This window comes from Macrobrachium nipponense, chromosome 28, assembly GCF_015104395.2.
Source record: "Macrobrachium nipponense isolate FS-2020 chromosome 28, ASM1510439v2, whole genome shotgun sequence".
Lineage (NCBI taxonomy): Eukaryota > Metazoa > Arthropoda > Malacostraca > Decapoda > Palaemonidae > Macrobrachium > Macrobrachium nipponense.
Window position 1 is genome coordinate 28,899,221 of NC_087217.1, and position 18,596 is coordinate 28,917,816.

The following is an 18,596-nucleotide window of genomic DNA, read 5'->3' on the forward strand; positions in this document are numbered from 1 at the left end:
CAAGTATCAAGCCATGTTCATCCAATAACTACTTTCAGCTCTGTTTCCAAATGTCTTCTTATTCTGGACTTGAATCAGATATGGAAAAACAGATCTGGAAGATCCACTACAAAAATATGAAAACATTCATTCACAAAACAAACTTCTCACCAAACAATTTACAGTATTTCACCAGGAACACATCTGGGATTGGAAACATAAAAAGAAAAAAAGAAAAAAAAAGCATGAATCCAAAAGTACTTCATTTTTAATATTTGTACCTTGATTATAAAACAAAGTTGGATGCCCCAATAGCAAGACCAATATCCTTGCACAAATTTAATGCAGACTACTAAACCTAGATTCTATTCTGGTACAGAAACAGGGCACCTTAATGGATGGAAGAATGGCACACAGCCAATGGTAAATCAGAACCTTAACTGGCATATTAATGAGATGTACTGACATCTGCAGGAAAATAAATCTTCCTACTGTCTCGCTGAACCTTACCAATGTTATGACTAGGTCTTGCAAAAAGAACAAAGAAATTCAATGTAAACTACTTCACTGTCTTGTATTCTAACAACGAAAAATGACAACTAAACTGACCAGAATTCACTGCTGAAATTCCAAATGAAGCACTCACGGACAGTATGTAAATCTAGTACCTTCAATATAATATAAAACGAAGTATATTTAATAATCTATTTCATTATTTGCTTCCTCCTCCTCCTCAAACTTTGTTCCATTCTTTGCCCGTTCTTCTTCGTCCTTCATAGGGAAATTGTTGTAGTAAGTGCTGCCATACTCTGGGTAATCTGAAAAAATACAAGGTATTGTGGGTGAAGCAAGAAACAAACAATAAAAATAAGATTTATTAAACAACCTACGAAATTACAAGAAAATACAGAAAATAAACGCAGATAAGTAATATATCAATACATGTAGACCTGAACTGAAGAAAACCACAGGGTAATATAAATATTTTACCATTTCATTCTAAAATTGCAATAAATCTGATATAAAAATTGAAATGAAAAAATATTTAGTTTTTGCATGAGCATGAAATTATCATCAGGTATCTATGACATTATGAACTTCAGTGACAGACAGTTATTCAATGATGTTAAAATTTAACAAAAGTTCCTTTGAAAAGGTGGAATCAAATCACTTCAATTACGATACTCTGGTGTCAACCTAAGAATTAAGAATCACACTAAGCTTAGTTCTTCAATATTATTTTTTAAAACTTACTTTTTGCCACAAGTAAGGGTTATTAGCCCTCTTACGCCGACTGGACGTATTAAACGTCAAGTCAAAATGTCTCCCGTATGCCAATTGGACGTATTAGACGTCGACTCAAAAAAGTTTTTTTTTTAAATTCGCGGAAAAATACTTAATAGGCCTACCAGCCAAAAACTTTAGAAACACGTGCCTTGGGGGATGCTGGGAGTTCACGGATCAAGGCGTTGTTTTGTTTACAATTGTTACGCAAGCGCGAATTTCTTTCTTATTGCACTAAAAAGTATCAGTGACACATCTCAAAAATTATTTTGTCACTTTGACATAATTTTTGCACAGTTTTAAATTATCCGTTGCATGAAGTATTATATATGAAAATGTGCACAATTTCATGTAGAATACATAAAAAATACTCATGATTGTAACTTTAATCAGTTTTGAAATATCTTCATATAAATAACGATAAATGCCAAAATTTCAACCTTCGGTCAACTTTGACTCTACCGAAATGGTCGAAAAACGCAATTGTAAGCTAAAACTCTTATATTCTAGTAATATTCAATCATTTACCTTCATTATGCAACAAATTGGAAGTCTCTCACACAATATTTCGATTTATGGTGAATTTATGAAGAAAAAAAAAAAAAAAAAAAAAAATTATTTCCTTGCGTCCGTGCGGTAACTTCCGAAAAAAATCAAAATTTTTTCTTGCGATTGTCAAAATGTTTGCACCATTTAAAAGTAGCCGTTACATAAAGTTTTATACATGAAAATGTGCGCAATTTTATGCAGAATACAACAATAAATGATTGAAGGCTGTAGCTTTTCTCTTTTTCAAAATATTTGCATATAAATCACGATAAATAGACAAAAAATACATTCGGTCAACTTTCACTCTACTGAAATAGTCGAAAAACGCAATTGTAAGCTAAAACTCTTACAATCTAGTAATATACAGTCATTTTTCTTCATTTTGAAACAAATTCGAAGTGTCTAGCACAATATTTAGATTTATGGTGAATTTAAAAAAAAACTTTCTTTCCCTCCGCGCGCCGATTCGCAGCCGCAAATCTCCGAAATGCGTACGTCACATTCTCCTAATACTATTTGCTCCCTTTCATATTAGGCATTTTATAGAGTTTTATATATGAAAATGTGCGCAAATTCATGAAGAATACAAACAAAAATATTTAAAGGTTGTAGCTTTTCTCATTTTTGCAATAATTGCATATAAAAAAAATATATATAAAAATTTCTACATTCGGTCAACTTTAACTCATCCGAAATGGTCGAAAACTGCAATTCTAAGCTAAACCTCTTACAGTATCGTAATATTCAATCATTTGTCTTCATTTTGAAACAAATTGGAAGTCTCTAGAACAATATTTAGATTTATGGTGAATTTTTGAATAAAACATTTTTTTACGTCCGCACATTACGAATTCATGCATCATTTTGTGATAATATTTTTTGTGTTGTGATAGTTTCACAATGTGTTATATATCAAAATGATTGCAATTTAGTGTACAATACAACGATAAAAAAAGTAACTCGTTAGCTTTTCCCGTTTTTCACACAGCTCGATTTGAATACAATTATGTATGAATTTTTTTTTGTCGCTACCATATATCGCATTATATATATATGATAATGTTATTTTTTTCATTTCTGATGGCTGCATACTAAACTTCAGGCAATGACAAAAAAAGGAGCCAAAAATGAACTCTTAATTTTGAAAACTAAGCAGGCTGTGATTTTTTGAAAAAATTATTTTTTCCGCTTCCACGCTCACTCCAAACCCGCCCGTGCATACAGTGGTCCTCCCGTATTCGCGGGGGATGCGTACCAGACCCCCCCCCTTGAATAGTTAGAACCCGCGAATGTTTGGAACCCCTATAAAAACGCTAAAAACAGCCTATTTTGTTAGTTAAAACTCAAGAAAAACCACTAAAAATTTTCATACTTGGTTTTTTAAATAATTTTATCACAAAAAGTGCATTTTAAGTTGAAATTGATAAAAAAAAACCAGGAATTTGTGGATATTTCTCATAGAAAAATACCGCGAATTTTCCGCGAATAATGCGAGGAAACGTTCCCGAGAGAAATCCGCGAATGTGAGAGTCCGCGAATACGGGGGGAACACTGTACGGGAGACGTTTTGGTTTTTAGGGCTTGGGCGTAAGAGGGTTAAAAAATTGGGGGGATTCCAAATATCAACCAATGATTTACAGCAATTTCTCTTAAAGAACTAATTTTCTTAACTAAATTGTATTAACCCTTAAACGCTGAGCCGGTATTTCCGAAAGTATCTCCTGTATGCTGGCGGTGTTCGCGAGTGAGCGCCGAAGCGGAAAAAAAAGTTTTTTTAAAAAAATCGCAGCACGCTTAATTTTCAAGATTAAGAGTTCATTTTTGGCTCCATTGGCTGAAGTTTAGTATGCAACCATCAGAAATGAAAAAAAATATCATTATCATATATAAACATTGGAATATATGACAGCGAAAAAAATTTTCATATATAATTGTATACAAATCGCGCTGAGCAAAACGGTTAAAGCTAACGAGTTAATTATTTTTTCGTTGTATTGTACACTGAATTGCGATGATTTTGGTATGTAACAAATTGTAAAACGATCAAAGCAACACAGAGAAAATATTATCACAATATGATGCATGAATTCGTAATGCACGGACGTAAAAAAAAGCAGTTTTCAAAAATTCACCATAAATCGAAATATTGTGCTAGAGACTTCCCATTTGTTGCGAAATGAAGGTAATTGATTGAATATCACTAGACTGTAAGTGTTGTAGCTTACAATTGCAGTTTTCGACCAATTCGGTAGAGTTAAAGTTGACCGAAGGACGAATTTTTTCTATTTATCGTTATTTATATGAAAATATTTCAAAACTGATAAAAGCTACAACCATGGGTTGTTTTTAGTTGTATTCTGCATGAAATTGCACACATTTTCAAATATAAAACTTTATGTAACAGCTAATTTATGATTTTATTTGGAAGAGTTACCGAGCGGACGTAAGGAAAAGGTTTATTTCATAAATTCACCATAAATCGAAATATTGTGCTTGAGACTTCCAATTTGTTGCAAAATAAAGTTAAATGATTTAATATTACTAGAATGTAATAGTTATAGCTTACAATTACATTTTTTTTACCATTTCAGTAGAGTCAAAGTTGACGAAGGTTGAAATTTTGGCACTTATCGTTATTTATATGAAAAAATATTTCAAAACTGATGAAAGCTACAATCATGGGTTGTTTTTAGTTCTATTCTACATGAAATTGCGCACATTTTCATATATAAAACTTTATGCAACGGCTAATTTTAAATGGCGCAAACATTACGACAATTGCAGTTTTCGACCAATTCGCAAGTAGCTTACAATTGCAGTTTTCGACCAATTCGGTAGAGTTAAAGTTGACCGAAGGACGAATTTTTTCTATTTATCGTTATTTATATGAAAATATTTCAAAACTGATAAAAGCTACAACCATGGGTTGTTTTTAGTTGTATTCTGCATGAAATTGCACACATTTTCAAATATAAAACTTTATGTAACAGCTAATTTAAAATGCTGCAAACATTACCACAATCGGACAAAAAAATTTATGATTTTATTTGGAAGAGTTACCGAGCGGACGTAAGGAAAAGGTTTATTTCATAAATTCACCATAAATCGAAATATTGTGCTTGAGACTTCCAATTTGTTGCAAAATAAAGTTAAATGATTTAATATTACTAGAATGTAATAGTTATAGCTTACAATTACATTTTTTTTACCATTTCAGTAGAGTCAAAGTTGACGAAGGTTGAAATTTTGGCACTTATCGTTATTTATATGAAAAAATATTTCAAAACTGATGAAAGCTACAATCATGGGTTGTTTTTAGTTCTATTCTACATGAAATTGCGCACATTTTCATATATAAAACTTTATGCAACGGCTAATTTTAAATGGCGCAAACATTACGACAATTGGACAAAAAAAATTCTGATTTTTTTTGGAAGTTACTGCGCGGACGTAAGGAAAATTTTTTTTTTTTCATAAATTGACCCTAAATTGAAATATTGTGCTAGAGACTTCCAATTTGTTGCAAAATAAAGGTAAATGATTGAATATTACTAGAATGTAAGAGTTTTAGCTTACAATTGCCTAATTCGACCATTTCGGTAGAGTCAAAGTTGACCGAAGGTTGATATTTTGGCACTTATCGTTATTTACAGGCGGCCCGCGGTTAACGGCGCAATCACTCAACGGCGAATCGGTTTTACGGCGGTCGTCAAAAATATTCATTAAAAAAATAAGGCATTTTAAAGGTATCTTTACGGCACAATATTCAGTTAACAGCGCCGCTAGCGCCATTGTCTAACGAGTTCATACATTTGTAGAAATGCCGTTCAAACCATAAAGGTTATGCAAATTATATTAACAAATTTTATGGAGAGTTATTACGTAGGTATTAGGGTAAAATATATGCCTCTGACGCTGTTCTATGCCGAAAATATAGTTACATAAGTGCAAATTTAGCTATGGATGTGTCGATTTATAAATGTTCATGCTTTTGTTTAAAATGTGTATGAAAATGTATTACGTGAAAGGTATTTTTATTTCTGTACTGATACAAAGGCAGCTTTGGAAACTGCCCTTCACGTTATCAAATACGATGTTTTTTCATGTTCTTTCTTGTGAGCCGCCGCTCTTCCGAAAATATAGATTAAAAAAAAAATGATATTGTTATGATACAATAAAGTTTGTTCATACTTACCTGGCAGATATATATATAGCTGTATTCTCCGAAGTCCGACAGAATTTCAAAACTTCCGGCACACGCAGTGGTCAGCCAGGTGGTTAGTACCCATTCCCGCCGCCGGGAGGCGGGTGTCAGGAACCATTCCCATTTTCTATTCAGATTTTTTAATGCCACTGTCCCTGAGGGGAGGTTGGGCAGGTACTTAATTATATATATCTGCCAGGTAAGTATGAACAAACTTTATTGTATCATAACAATATCATTTTGTTCATGACACTTACCTGTCAGATATATATATAGCTGATTCCCACCATTGGAGGTGGGGAGGGACAGAATAAAAAGGATTTTGGAAAACATTTCACATGCAGATGATAGACATCTTGGTTCCTTACCTGTTAGCATAGCTGACTTCGTGATTACTGTCACCCAAGTCTGCTTTTGCTTTACTAGTCTCCAGCAAGGACGTGACCTGCATAGCTGGTGAGATCTAGATGATCTGACAACGGGGGCGTGACCACAATGTGTCTAGACCATATTGACCATACTTTAAGGGCAGCGAAGCAAAGAAAAAAACCACCACCTGACCTAGCCTAGCAAAGTTAGTCCCCGAAACTTTAAGGCTAAAATAAAGGGAAGTCCGCCTCTAGCGGTCGACCCTACAACCAAAAAACCAACAACCATAATACAAAAGCACACCTATCCATTTTCTAAAGGATAGGATTCGTGCCGCTTCCCGTACCCAAAACTGAATCTGCTGATATGTATGGTCCAAGCGAAAAGCAGTTCTCATATGTCACTTTCACATCCCTGAGGTAGTGTGAAGCGAACACAGAGTTGCTTCGCCAAAATGTGGTGCTCACAATGTCGCTGAGCGCCATATTCTTCTGAAACGCCATCGAAGTTGCGACAGCTCTAACTTCATGAGCATTGACTTTCAGAATTTTCAGATCACTATCTGGGCAGGACGAATGGGCCTCCCTGATGGTGCTTCTTAAGAAGAATGCTAAGGCGTTCTTAGACATTGGTAAATCAGGTCTTTTCACAGAACACCAAAGATTGTCCGATTGACCTCTACTTTGTTTTGTTCTATCCAGATAGAATTTTAGAGCTCTGACAGGGCACAGGACTCTTTCTGGCTCCCGACCAACGATCCCTGCAAATCCCTTGATATCAAAGCTCTTGGGCCAGGGATTGGAAGGATTTTCATTTTTAGCTAAAAAGGAAGGACTCAAGGAACAGACTGCATTGTGTCCCCTAAATCATACATTTTTGCTAATTGCTTGAATCTCAATCACCCTCTTCGCAGTGGCTAGGGTGGTTAGAAAGAGGGCCTTCTTCGTTAAGTCTTTCAGCGAAGCCTCGTGCAAAGGTTCAAAGGGACTCGCCATTAAAAATTTTAGAACTATGTCTAAATTCCACGAAGGTGTCTTAACCTGTGGAACCTTCGAAGTTTCGAAGGATCTCAGATCGTGAAGATCCCTATCATTCGTCAAATCTAGGCCTCTATGACGGAAGACTGTTAACAGCATACTCTTGTATCCTCTAATTGTTGATACTGCAAGCTTGTCTACATTCCTTAGATGGAACAGGAAATCGGCAATTTGGCTCACAGAGGTCTTGGAGGAGGAAATGCCCTCTTTCCTACACCATCTTCTAAAAACAGCCCACTTAGACTGGTAGACAGATTGAGAGGAAGCTCTTCTCACGGTGGCAATAGCTTTTGACACCGCCCCTGAAAACCCTCTCGCTCTTGCCAGTTTCTTGATAGTCTGAATTCAGTCAGACTCAGAGCGAACAGGTTTTGGTGATATCTCTCGAAGTGGGGCTGTTTGAGAAGATCGGCTCTTACTGGTAGTATTCTTGGAAGTCCACTAGCAGGGACATGACCTCTCTGAACCAATCGCTTGCTGGCCAGAATGGTGCGACCAGTGTCATCCTTGTTCCTTCCGACGCTGCTAACTTCCTTGTTACTTCTCCCAGAAGTTTGAAGGGGGAAAGGCGTATACATCCATCCCCGTCCAGTCCCAAAGCATTGCGTCTACTGCTACTGCTTCCGGGTCGATGATCGGAGAACAGTAAAGGGGCAGTCTCTTCGTTTTCGAAGTCGCGAAGAGGTCCACTAATGGTCGTCCCCATAGTTTCCATAACTGTTGGCAGACCTCTATGTGCAGAGTCCATTCTGTTGAAATCAATTGATTGCGACGGCTTAAAATGTCTGCTCTGACATTTTGGACTCCTGAAACAAATCTTGTCAGAAGAGTTATGTTCCTCTCTTCTGACCATAACAGGATTTCTCTCGCTATCTTGTAGAGACAACGAGAGTGTGTCCCCCGTTTTCTTGATATAAGAAAGGGCCGTGGTGCTGTCTGCGTTGATCTGAACAACTCGGCCTATGACTCGTTCTTGAAAGGTTAGAAGTGCTAAGCGAATTGCCTCCAACTCCTTGAGGTTGATGTGCCAAGGCTTCTGTTCCTTTCTCCAGAGGCCTGACACTTCCTCCTTTCCTAGAGTTGCTCCCCAGCCTGTCATAGACGCGTCTGTAAATAACACTAGGTCGGAACTCTGAAGACAGAGGGACACTCCTTTCGACATCTTGGTGGGATCGAGCCACCACTCTAGGTGTTTCTTGACCAACGGGGAGATTCTCAAATTCCCTTCTAGGTTTTGTTTGTCCTGCCAATTTTCTGCTAGGAAAAACTGTAGGGGCCTGAGATGTAGCCTCCCTAGAGAAACAAACTTCTCCAGCAAAGAAATAGTCCCCAGCAGACTCATCCATTCCTTCGCCGAGCATGTTTCCTTCTCCAAGAAGGCCGACACTTTTTCTAAGCCTTTCCGCTGACATTCTAGCGACGGAAAAGCCCGAAAAGCCACTGAATCCATCTGAATCCCCAGATACACGATGGACTGTGTTGGGGTCAGATGGGACTTTTCGTAATTGATCAGGAGGCCTAAAGATTTCGCCAACAGTAACGTAGTCCGAAGGTCCTCCAGACACCTTGCTCTCGATGACGACCGTATGAGCCAGTCGTCCAGGTAAAGGGAGACTCGTATCTTCGAGAGGTGAAGCCACTTTGCCACTTTCCGCATGAGAAAAGTGAAAATCATGGGAGCTGTGCTCAGTCCGAAGCATAGAGCTCTGAACTGGAAGACCTGTCCTCTTAAAATGAACCTGAGAAACTTCCTGGACTGGGGATGGATGGGGACATGGAAGTAAGCGTCTTGGAGATCCAATGACACCATCCAATCCCCTGGTCTCAAGGCCCCCATGACCGACTGCGATGTTTCCATTTTGAAGCTTTCTTTCTTCACGAAAAGGTTCAGACTGCTGACATCTAGGACAGGCCTCCATCCCCCAGACTGCTTCGGAACCAGGAATAACCTGTTGTAGAAGCCTGGGGAATCTGTCAAGAGCACTCGTTCTACGGCTCTTTTCTCGATCATCTGATCTAATAAATCGAGTAGAATCTGTTGCTTCTGCGGCTGATAAGATGGTGACAGGTCTATAGGCTTCATGCTCAACGGAGGCATGGAGAGAAAGGGAATTTTGTATCCCTTCTCTATAATCTTGAGGGACCAGGCGTCCGTCCCCCTTGCTCTCCAAGCCTCTGCGAAGAGAGAAAGTCTCCCTCCCACTGGTGCCTGAAGGGCAAGGTTGTCACTTCTTTCCCCTTTGCTTTGCGGGGGTTCTGCCTCTAGCAAAGCCCCTTCCTTGTGTAGAAGCTCTTGATGGTGCTCTGCCACGAAAGGGCTTAAAATTATCCTGTGTCGCTTTCTCTTTCAGGTTCACAGATAAATCCTTTACCATATTTTCAGGAAAAAGATGGGAAGAAAAGGGGGCGAATAATAACTCTGCTTTCTGCGTAGGAGAAACTGATTTAGCAGTAAAACTGCAGAAAAGCGCCCGCTTCTTTAATATTCCCGTAGTAAAGTGGGCAGCTAACTCATCTGAGCCATCCCTTACTGCTTTATCCATACATGACAGGACGCTCAATAATTCTTCTAGTGACACTGATCCTGGGCTCTTAGCTTGCAGAACTAAAGCTCCTAAGCACCAGTCTAGGAAGTTAAATACTTCCGACGTCCTGTACAGTCCTTTTAGATGGTGATCTATTTCAGGCATAGTCCATGAAACCTTAGCCGAGGTCAGGTAAGATCTCCTCGGTGCTTCGACCAGGTTTGAGAAGTCACCTTGCGCAGACGAAGGAAGTCTCAACCCTGTTTCTTCTCCGGTCTCATACCATATACCGGCTCTCCCGTTTAGCTTAGCTGGAGGAAGCGCAAAGGACGTCTTTCCTTTCGTCTTCCTTGATTCCATCCAATCATTCATTCTCTTGAACGCTCTTTTAGTAGAAAGCGAAGAAGCCATCCTAACAAAACCCGGAGCTTTTCTCGTCTTGGATGAGGATAGTTGCGATGGCGGTGAGAGAGGAACTGGTGCTTGGAATTTTTCTGAAAACAATTCCTTCAGTAAGCGCGTTAACGTGCTATAATCCGTAGATGCTTCTGAAGGCTCTTCCTCTTCTGCAGGATGTGTATCATTAGAAGACTCTCCTTGATCTTGACGGTCCGAAGTTTCTTTAGTTAAACAAGAAGCGCTTATCCTTTGAGGCTCTGTTCGTATGGGGGAGCTCCTATCCGCTGAAGGAATAGACGAGACAATGCACGAATGATCCGCTGTTGTCCTTGAAAACTCAAGACTCTTGTAAAGACTTGTCTTTCGAAGCCATCAGAGGCAAAGGTTCTTCAAAAGCCTCTTTGCGGGATTCCTGTCGAGTTCCTCTCAGTTGAGTACGTTTATCTTTCTGAGAATCCCGATTAGCCGGGCGTCTATCGTCATCGCGAGCGCCCTTGCTAAGGGAGCAAGACTTAGGACTCGCAGGAAGTCGCACGTCTTTCAATGAAAGCTTTCGATCCCACTGGACTCTAATGTCTATAAGACGTTTATCCATCAAAGAAGCGTCCTCAAAAGCGTCCTGAAGCGGAACATGCTCTAATGGACGTCGAGCGTCTTTAAAACTTCGCTTAGAACGCTTATGCCAATCCACCGAGCAAGTTTCAAAAACCAAGAGACAATCAAATACTCAAGTGAACAAAAATCCTAGGCGGAGGTCTGTAAACAGTTGTTTCCTTACGACGGCGACAGAGAAAAATCTGAATAGAAAATGGGAATGGTTTCCTGACACCCGCCTCCTAGCGGCGGGAATGGGTACTAACCACCTGGCCGACCACTGCGTGTGCCAGGAGTTTTGAAATTCTGTCGGACTTCGGAGAATACAGCTATATATATCTGACAGGTAAGTGTCATGAACAAAGTGCAAATTAGCGATCGATGTGTCTATTTTATAAATGTTTATGCTTTTATGTTTAAATGTGTATAAAAATGTATTACGAATAGGGTATTTTTATTTCTGTGCAGAAATATGATAAAAAGGCAGCTTTTGAAACTGCCCTTCAAGTTATCGACTACGATGTTTTTTCAAGTTCGTTCTTGTATGCCGCCGTCTGCCGCTCTTCCGAAAATATAGTTAAAAAGAGTCCAAATTTAGCGATCGATGTGTCGATTTTTTAAATGTTTATGCTTTAATGTTTAAAATGTGTATGAAAATATATTACGTAAAGGTATTTTCTTTTTTGTACAGAAATAAGATACAAATTAAGGCAGCCTTTGTAACTACGCTCCAGGGATGCTTTTTCATGTTCGTTCTTGTCCGCCAGTTCCGAAAATTGCATTGTGTTATTTTATTAATTATGCATCTTTTCCATAAATCCTTTAAAAAGTTATACATTATTTCACTGTATCCAGGAATATTGTATGTATTCTCATATTATTGTATTTTAAAATATACTACAGCAAAATTTAAGCCCGTATTCTGCAGAGCGGCCAATGTTGTGGTTTGAAATCAGCGGATGAATACAAGTTTGTTTCACCACAACGAAATTCTGAGCGAATGCTCTTGCTTCTAGTTAGCATAAACGAATATCTATATACTTGACTTATACGAGACAAAGTTATTTTTCCTTATACAGCGTGTTTTTAGGTGGAAATATTTATTGAATATGTCTCGTTGTGAATGTGAACTACTTTTTTTTTTTGTTAACAGATTACGTTGGCGGCATGTTTATTGCATAAAAAATTATGTGATTCCGTTCGCAATAATCCTTTATATCATCTTAATACGAACTTTACGTTATTTATCTTATAACAGCGTGAAACCCACAGTAAAATGTGTTCTTTCAAGCACAGTAGTTTTGATTAAAATGATTTTTTATCCGGCCCACATATCGGTAAAGTGTGTTTGATGGCACATGTTTACTGCAGTTTTATCCTTGTTGCCGATGTACGATAATAGTCATTAGCAGCTCGAACAGTTTTCTCAGCTTCAGTTATAACTAGGTTTAAATTTAACATTATATTTCCCGATTGATCTTTAATCTAATTTTATCTTTAATCTATAGCAAATAAAGTTATTACATTAAGATATCTCAGTTCTATTCTATACATAACGCCATTTATAACAACTACGGTAATGTTGTACTGTTGTATGATGATTGAAATACAAGCTAAACAAATGTTATCCAGTTCGGTTGTACTTAGAAAAAAAAAAGTCGTTTCTCGCTCGGTTGTTCATGGCTGTACACGTTCACGTAATGAGTATAACGTTAAAACCATACTTTCATCACTCTCTTTTGCTGTTATTGAACTTATGTAACTAGAAGATGGATAAAGTTAGGCCATTGTAATTTGATCTCTCATAAAATTGGACTATCATAAGACTAATGTTCGTAACCTGAACACTACAGCTACCTGTACACTGTATAAACTTTATTATATCTTTACATACTCTAGACACCCAAAAGTATTGTACAGTAAATTCTATAGTACTACACTGCATAAATATAATTTTATTTATTGCGCCGTTGTGGGATTACAGCACCTTTGACTGGTCTAGAGTTTCGAAAGAAGGTGTGCGGTGGCCGTAGGCTTTAAAATCGCTCAGCGTCGAAAATCGCTTGCCGTCGGCGGCCAGGAACGGAACCCCTGCCGCTAACTGAGGGCCGCCTGTATATGAAAATATTCCAAAACTGGTAAAAGCTACAACCATGCCTTGTTTTTAGTTGCATTCTACATGAAATTGCACACATTTCCATATATAAAACTTTATGTAACGGCTAATATAAAATGGTGCAAACATTACGACAATCGGACGAAAAAATGTATAATTTTTTCGGAAGTTACCGCACGGACGTAAGGAAAATTTTTTTTTCATAAATTCACCATAAATCAAAATATTGTGCTAGAAACTTCCAATTTGTTGCAAAATGAAGGTAAATTATTGAATATTACTAGAATTTAAAAGTTTTAGCTTACAATTGCGTTTTTCAACCATTTCAGTAGAGTCAAAGTCAACCGAAGGTTGAAATTTTGGCACTTATCGTTATTTATATGAAAATATTTCAAAACTGATAAAAGCAACAACCATGAGTTGTTTTTTGTTGTATTCTACATAAAATTGCACACATTTTCATATATAATACTCCATGTAACGACCAATATAAAATGGTGCAAAAATTATGTCAAAGTGACAAAATAATTTCTGAGATGTGTCGCTGATGCTTTTTAGTGCGAGAAGAAAGAAATTCGCGCTTGCGCGCCTGGGTAACAATTGTAAACGAAACAACACCTTGATCCGTGAGCTCCCAGCATCCCCCAAGGCACAATTCAAAAGTTTTCGCCTAGTAGGCCTATAACTATTTTTCCGCGAATTTTTAAACAAACTTTTTTTTCGTTAACATACCATACGTCGGTTCGGCACCCGACAGACAATTTTTGTCGACATTTAATACGTCCAATCGGCGTTAAAGGGTTAGTTGCAGCCGTAATGTATCTGATAACCAAGGTATTAAAATAACACCCAACAAATTTGGGAAAGAAGTTAATGGGAACCAGCTTGGGATTATAACTTGGAAAAACCACAGGCCTTATACATCAATAGTATATTTGCCTGTCTAGCCTTTTTTTTTTTGTGCGCACACGTATCTGTACGCTTGATGTTTAACTGATTAATTACACTGTTATGCTGCTCTTTCTTCTGAATTGTATATCATAAAATTTCCATCACTTATATATGAGATAGAAGCTAATTAAGATTACCACAAACTAGTGATTCAACATATACAAAAACCATTGTCAAAATCACTCCATGCAAACTAAATCACAAGAGTCATACACTGTTATGTATTCTATATAGCTAGAAATTTTTTTAAATTTTACTTGTCATAAGCCACAATGAATTTTGGTAAAACCAACAAATACAAGACATGTAGGACTAGTCTTAATTAACCCTTTAACACCAATTGGACGTGTTAAACGTCGACATAAATTGTCTGTCGGGTACAGATTGGACGTGTGATACGTCGATAAAAAAAAAGTTTTTTTAAAAATTTGCGGAAAAATACTTATAGGCCTACAAGGCGAAAACTTTTGAATCACGCGCCTTGGGGGATGCTGGGAGCTCACGGATCAAGGTGCTGTTTTGTTTACAGTCGTTACCCAGGCGCACAAGCGCGAATTTCTTTCTTATCGCACTAAAAAGTATCAGTGACACATCTCAGAAATTATTTTGTCACTTTGACATAATTTTTGCACTATTTTAAATTAGCCGTTACATGAAGTATTATAATCACTTACCTTCATTTTGCAACAAACTGGAAGTCTCTAGCACAATATTTAGATTTATGGTGAATTTATGAAAAAAAAACTTTTTCTTTACGTCCGTGCGGTAACTCTTCCAAAAAAATCATAAATTTTTTTGTGCGATTGTTGTAATGTTTGCACCATTTTAAATTAGCCGTTACATAAAGTTTTATATATGGAAATGTGCGCAATTTCATGCACAATACAACTAAAAACAACCCATGGTTGTAGCTTTTATCAGTTGTGAAATATTTTCATATAAATAACGATAAGTGCCAAAATTTCAACCTTCAGTCAACTTTGACTCTACCGAAATGGTCGCAAAACGCAATTGTAAGTTAAAACTCTTATATTCAAGTAATATTCAATCATTTACCTTCATTTTGCAACAAATTGGAAGTCTCTAGCACAATATTTTGATTTATGGTGAAATTATGAATAAAAAACATTTTCCTTACGTGCGCGCGGTACTCTTCCGAAAAGTCAGAAATTTTTTCGTCCGATTGTCATAATGTTTGCACCATTTTAAATTAGCCGTTACATAAAGTTTTATATGTGAAAATGTGTGCAATTTCATGTAGAATACAACAATAAATAATTGAAGGTTGTAGCTTTTCTCATTTTTGAAATATTTGCATATAAATCACAATAAATAGAAAAAAAAAACACGTTCAGTCAACTTTGACTCTACCGAAATGATCGAAAAACGCAATTGTAAGCTAAAACTCTTACAGTCTAGTAATATTCAGTCATTTACCTTCATTTTGAAACAAATTCGAAATCTCTAGCACACTTATTTTAGATTATTTGGTGAATTTTAAAAAATGTTGAAATGTTATAATAAACAATTGGTTTGTTCATACGTTACCTGGCAGATATATAATATAGCTGTAATTCCTTCCCGAACGTCCGACAGAACAAGATTTCAAAACTCGCGGTCACACGCATAGTTGGGCGGCCAGGTGGTTGGTAGTACCCATTCCCGCCGCTGGGTGGGAGGCGGATATCAGGAACCATTCCCATTTTCTATTCATATTTTCTCAGTGCCACTGTCTCCTGAGGGGAGGTGGGTGGGCACTTAATTATATATATCTGCCAGGTAAGTATGAACAAACTTAATTGTATTAAAACAATAACATTTTGTTCATGCAACTTACCTGACAGATATATATATAGCTGAATCCCACCTTCGGATGGTGGGAAGAGACAGAATAGGATTTGTAGGAAACTTAAATTAAGTAGATGATGTACACCTTGGTTCCTCACCTGTTAGCAAAGTAGACTCTGTGATTACTGTCACTTAAGCCTGCTTGTGCTTAATCAGAGTTGCCAGCCAGGTAGAGACCTGTAGTGCTGGTGCGCTCTGGATGCTCTGTCAACGGGGACGTGACCTCACGTGACAAAACATCGAGCCATACATATGAGGGCAACGAAGCAACTGACCACACCTGACCAACTATCCAAGACCCCCTGAACACTAACTAAAGAGATGGGAGGTCTTCACCAAAGACTCACCACAACCAAAAAACACAACAACTAAAAACTACCTAAACCTAACTAAGGGATAGGGGAGAGAGCTACCTTCAGCCCCCAAGACTGTGTCTGCAGAAACGCATGGCCCAAGAGAACAACAGTCCTCGTATATCGTTCTCACATCTCTCAAGTAGTGTGAGGCGAATACTGAGTTGCTCCTCCAAAAGGTGGCGTCAAGGATGTCCTTGATCGACATGTTCCTTTGGAAGGCAAGCGAGGTTGCGACAGCTCTGACCTCGTGAGCTTTCACTCGCAAGAGGCTCAAATCGGTCTCCTGGTAAGACGAATGAGCCTCTTTAATCACGTCCCTCAGAAAGAACGCCAAAGCATTCTTGGATAATGGTATATCGGGTCGTTTTACCGAACACCACAGATTATCTGAGGGACCTCGTACCTCCTTTGTCTTGTGAACATAAAACTTTAGAGCCTTGACAGGGCACAGGGCTCTCTCAGGTTCTTGGCCCACAAGGCTTGTCATACCCTTAATTTCAAAGCTCCTTGGCCAAGGGATAGACGGGTTTTCATTTTTCGCTAAGAAAGTGAGACTCAAAGAGCAGATAGCATTGTCACCTTTGAAGCCCACCTGCTTACTAATGGCTTGAATTTCGCTAACTCTCTTCGCCGTCGCCAGAGCAGTTAGGAAAAGAGCCTTCTTCGTCAAGTTCCTAAGAGACGCTGCATGGAGAGACTCGAAAGGACTCGACATCAACAGTCTAAGAACTAAATCTAAGTTCCAAGAAGGAGGCCTTGCCTGAGGTATCTTGGTAGTCTCAAACGATCTCAAGAGATCGTGAAGATCTCTGTTGTCAGTAAGGTCTAGGCCTCTGTGTCGAAGACTGCTGACAGCATACTCTATATCCCTTGATGGGTCGGGACTGCCAGCTTCTGCACATTCCTTAAGAATAGCAGGAAATCGGCTATCTGGCTCACAGAGGTAGTGGAAGAGGAAATTCCCTTCCTTTCCTACACCATGCCCTGAAGGAAGCCCACTTCGACTGGTAAACAGCTCTCGAGGAAGTCCTCCTTGCGTTGGCAATCGCTTTCGCAGCTGCTTTAGAAAAACCTCTCGCTCTGGCCAACTTTTCGATAGTCTGAACGCAGTCAGACCCAGAGCGGAGAGGTTTCGGTGATATCTTGCGAAGTGGGGCTGTCTGAGTAGATCTTTCCTCCAGGGCAACGTCCTCGGAAAGTCTATGAGGAAGGACATTACCTCCGTGAACCATTCCTTCGCGGGCCACATCGGGGCGATCAGGGTCAACCTCGTCCCCTCCGATGCCACGAACTTCCTTATGACTTCCCCCATGATCTTGAATGGCGGGAAGGCATACAGGTCCAGGTTCGTCCAGTCCCAGAGCAGAGCGTCTATAGCGACTGCTCCCGGATCCAACACAGGGGAGCAATAAAGAGGCAACCTCTTCGTCCTCGACGTCGCAAATAGGTCAACTAAAGGACGTCCCCACAGTCTCCATAGTTCCCGACAGACGTCCTGGTGCAGCGTCCATTCCGTGGGCTGAGAAGGTCTGCTCTGACGTTATGGACTCCTGCGATAAATCTCGTCAGGATCCTGATTCGCCTTGCATCTGCCCACAGCAGAATCTCCCTCGCTAAGTAAAATAGTAGACGGGAGTGTGTACCTCCCTGATTCTTTTAGGTACGCAAGGGCCGTGGTGTTGTCCGAGTTGACTTGGACAACTTTTTCTGCAACCTTTTGCTGGAAGAACTGTAGCGCCAGGAAAACCGCCGCTAGTTCCTTCCTTCACATTGATGTGCCAGGACACCTGTTCCCCCCTCCAGGCGCCTGACACTTCTTCCCCTCCTAGTGTTGCTCCCCATCCCGACACGGAGGCGTCGGAAAACAACACTAGGTCGGGGCTCAGAAGCTTTAGGGACAACCCCTCTCGAAAATTCCGAGGATCTAACCACCATCTTAGATGGTTTTTCACCGATTTGGTGATCATAAAGGTCGCATCCAGATCCTCTTTGACTCTCCATTCTTCTGCCAAGAAAAACTGGAGAGGCCTAGGTGTAGTCTTTCCCAGGGAAAACAAACTTTTCCAGCGAGGAAATGGTCCCAGCAGACTCATCCACTCCCTCGCCGAGCAAGCTTCCTTCCCCAGGAAGGCCGAAACTCTCTCTGAGCCTTGCAGCTGTCGTTCCTGGGACGGAAACGCTCGAAAAGCCACTGAATCCATCTGAATCCCCAGATACACGATGGACTGTGTTGGGGTCAGATGCGACTTTTCGAGGTTGACCAGAAGTCCCAGGGACCTCGCCAAGGCTAACGTGAAGTGAAGGTCCTTCAGACACCTCTCTTCTGACGATGCTCTGATAAGCCAATCGTCGAGATACAGGGACACTCTTATCCCTGCAGAATGT

General features: G+C 39.2%; 1 protein-coding gene across 1 annotated transcript in view; it reads right to left on the reverse strand.

Moving 5' to 3' along the window:
* Positions 1-229: 229 nt before the first annotated feature.
* The window catches only part of LOC135201626 (U1 small nuclear ribonucleoprotein 70 kDa-like), a gene marked incomplete in the record, with an annotated part of 53,427 nt that continues 35,060 nt past the window's right edge, over positions 230-18,596 (reverse strand). Inside the window, 1 exon segment of the mRNA XM_064230693.1 lies at positions 230-797. Coding sequence (XP_064086763.1) covers positions 676-797 — 122 coding nt within the window.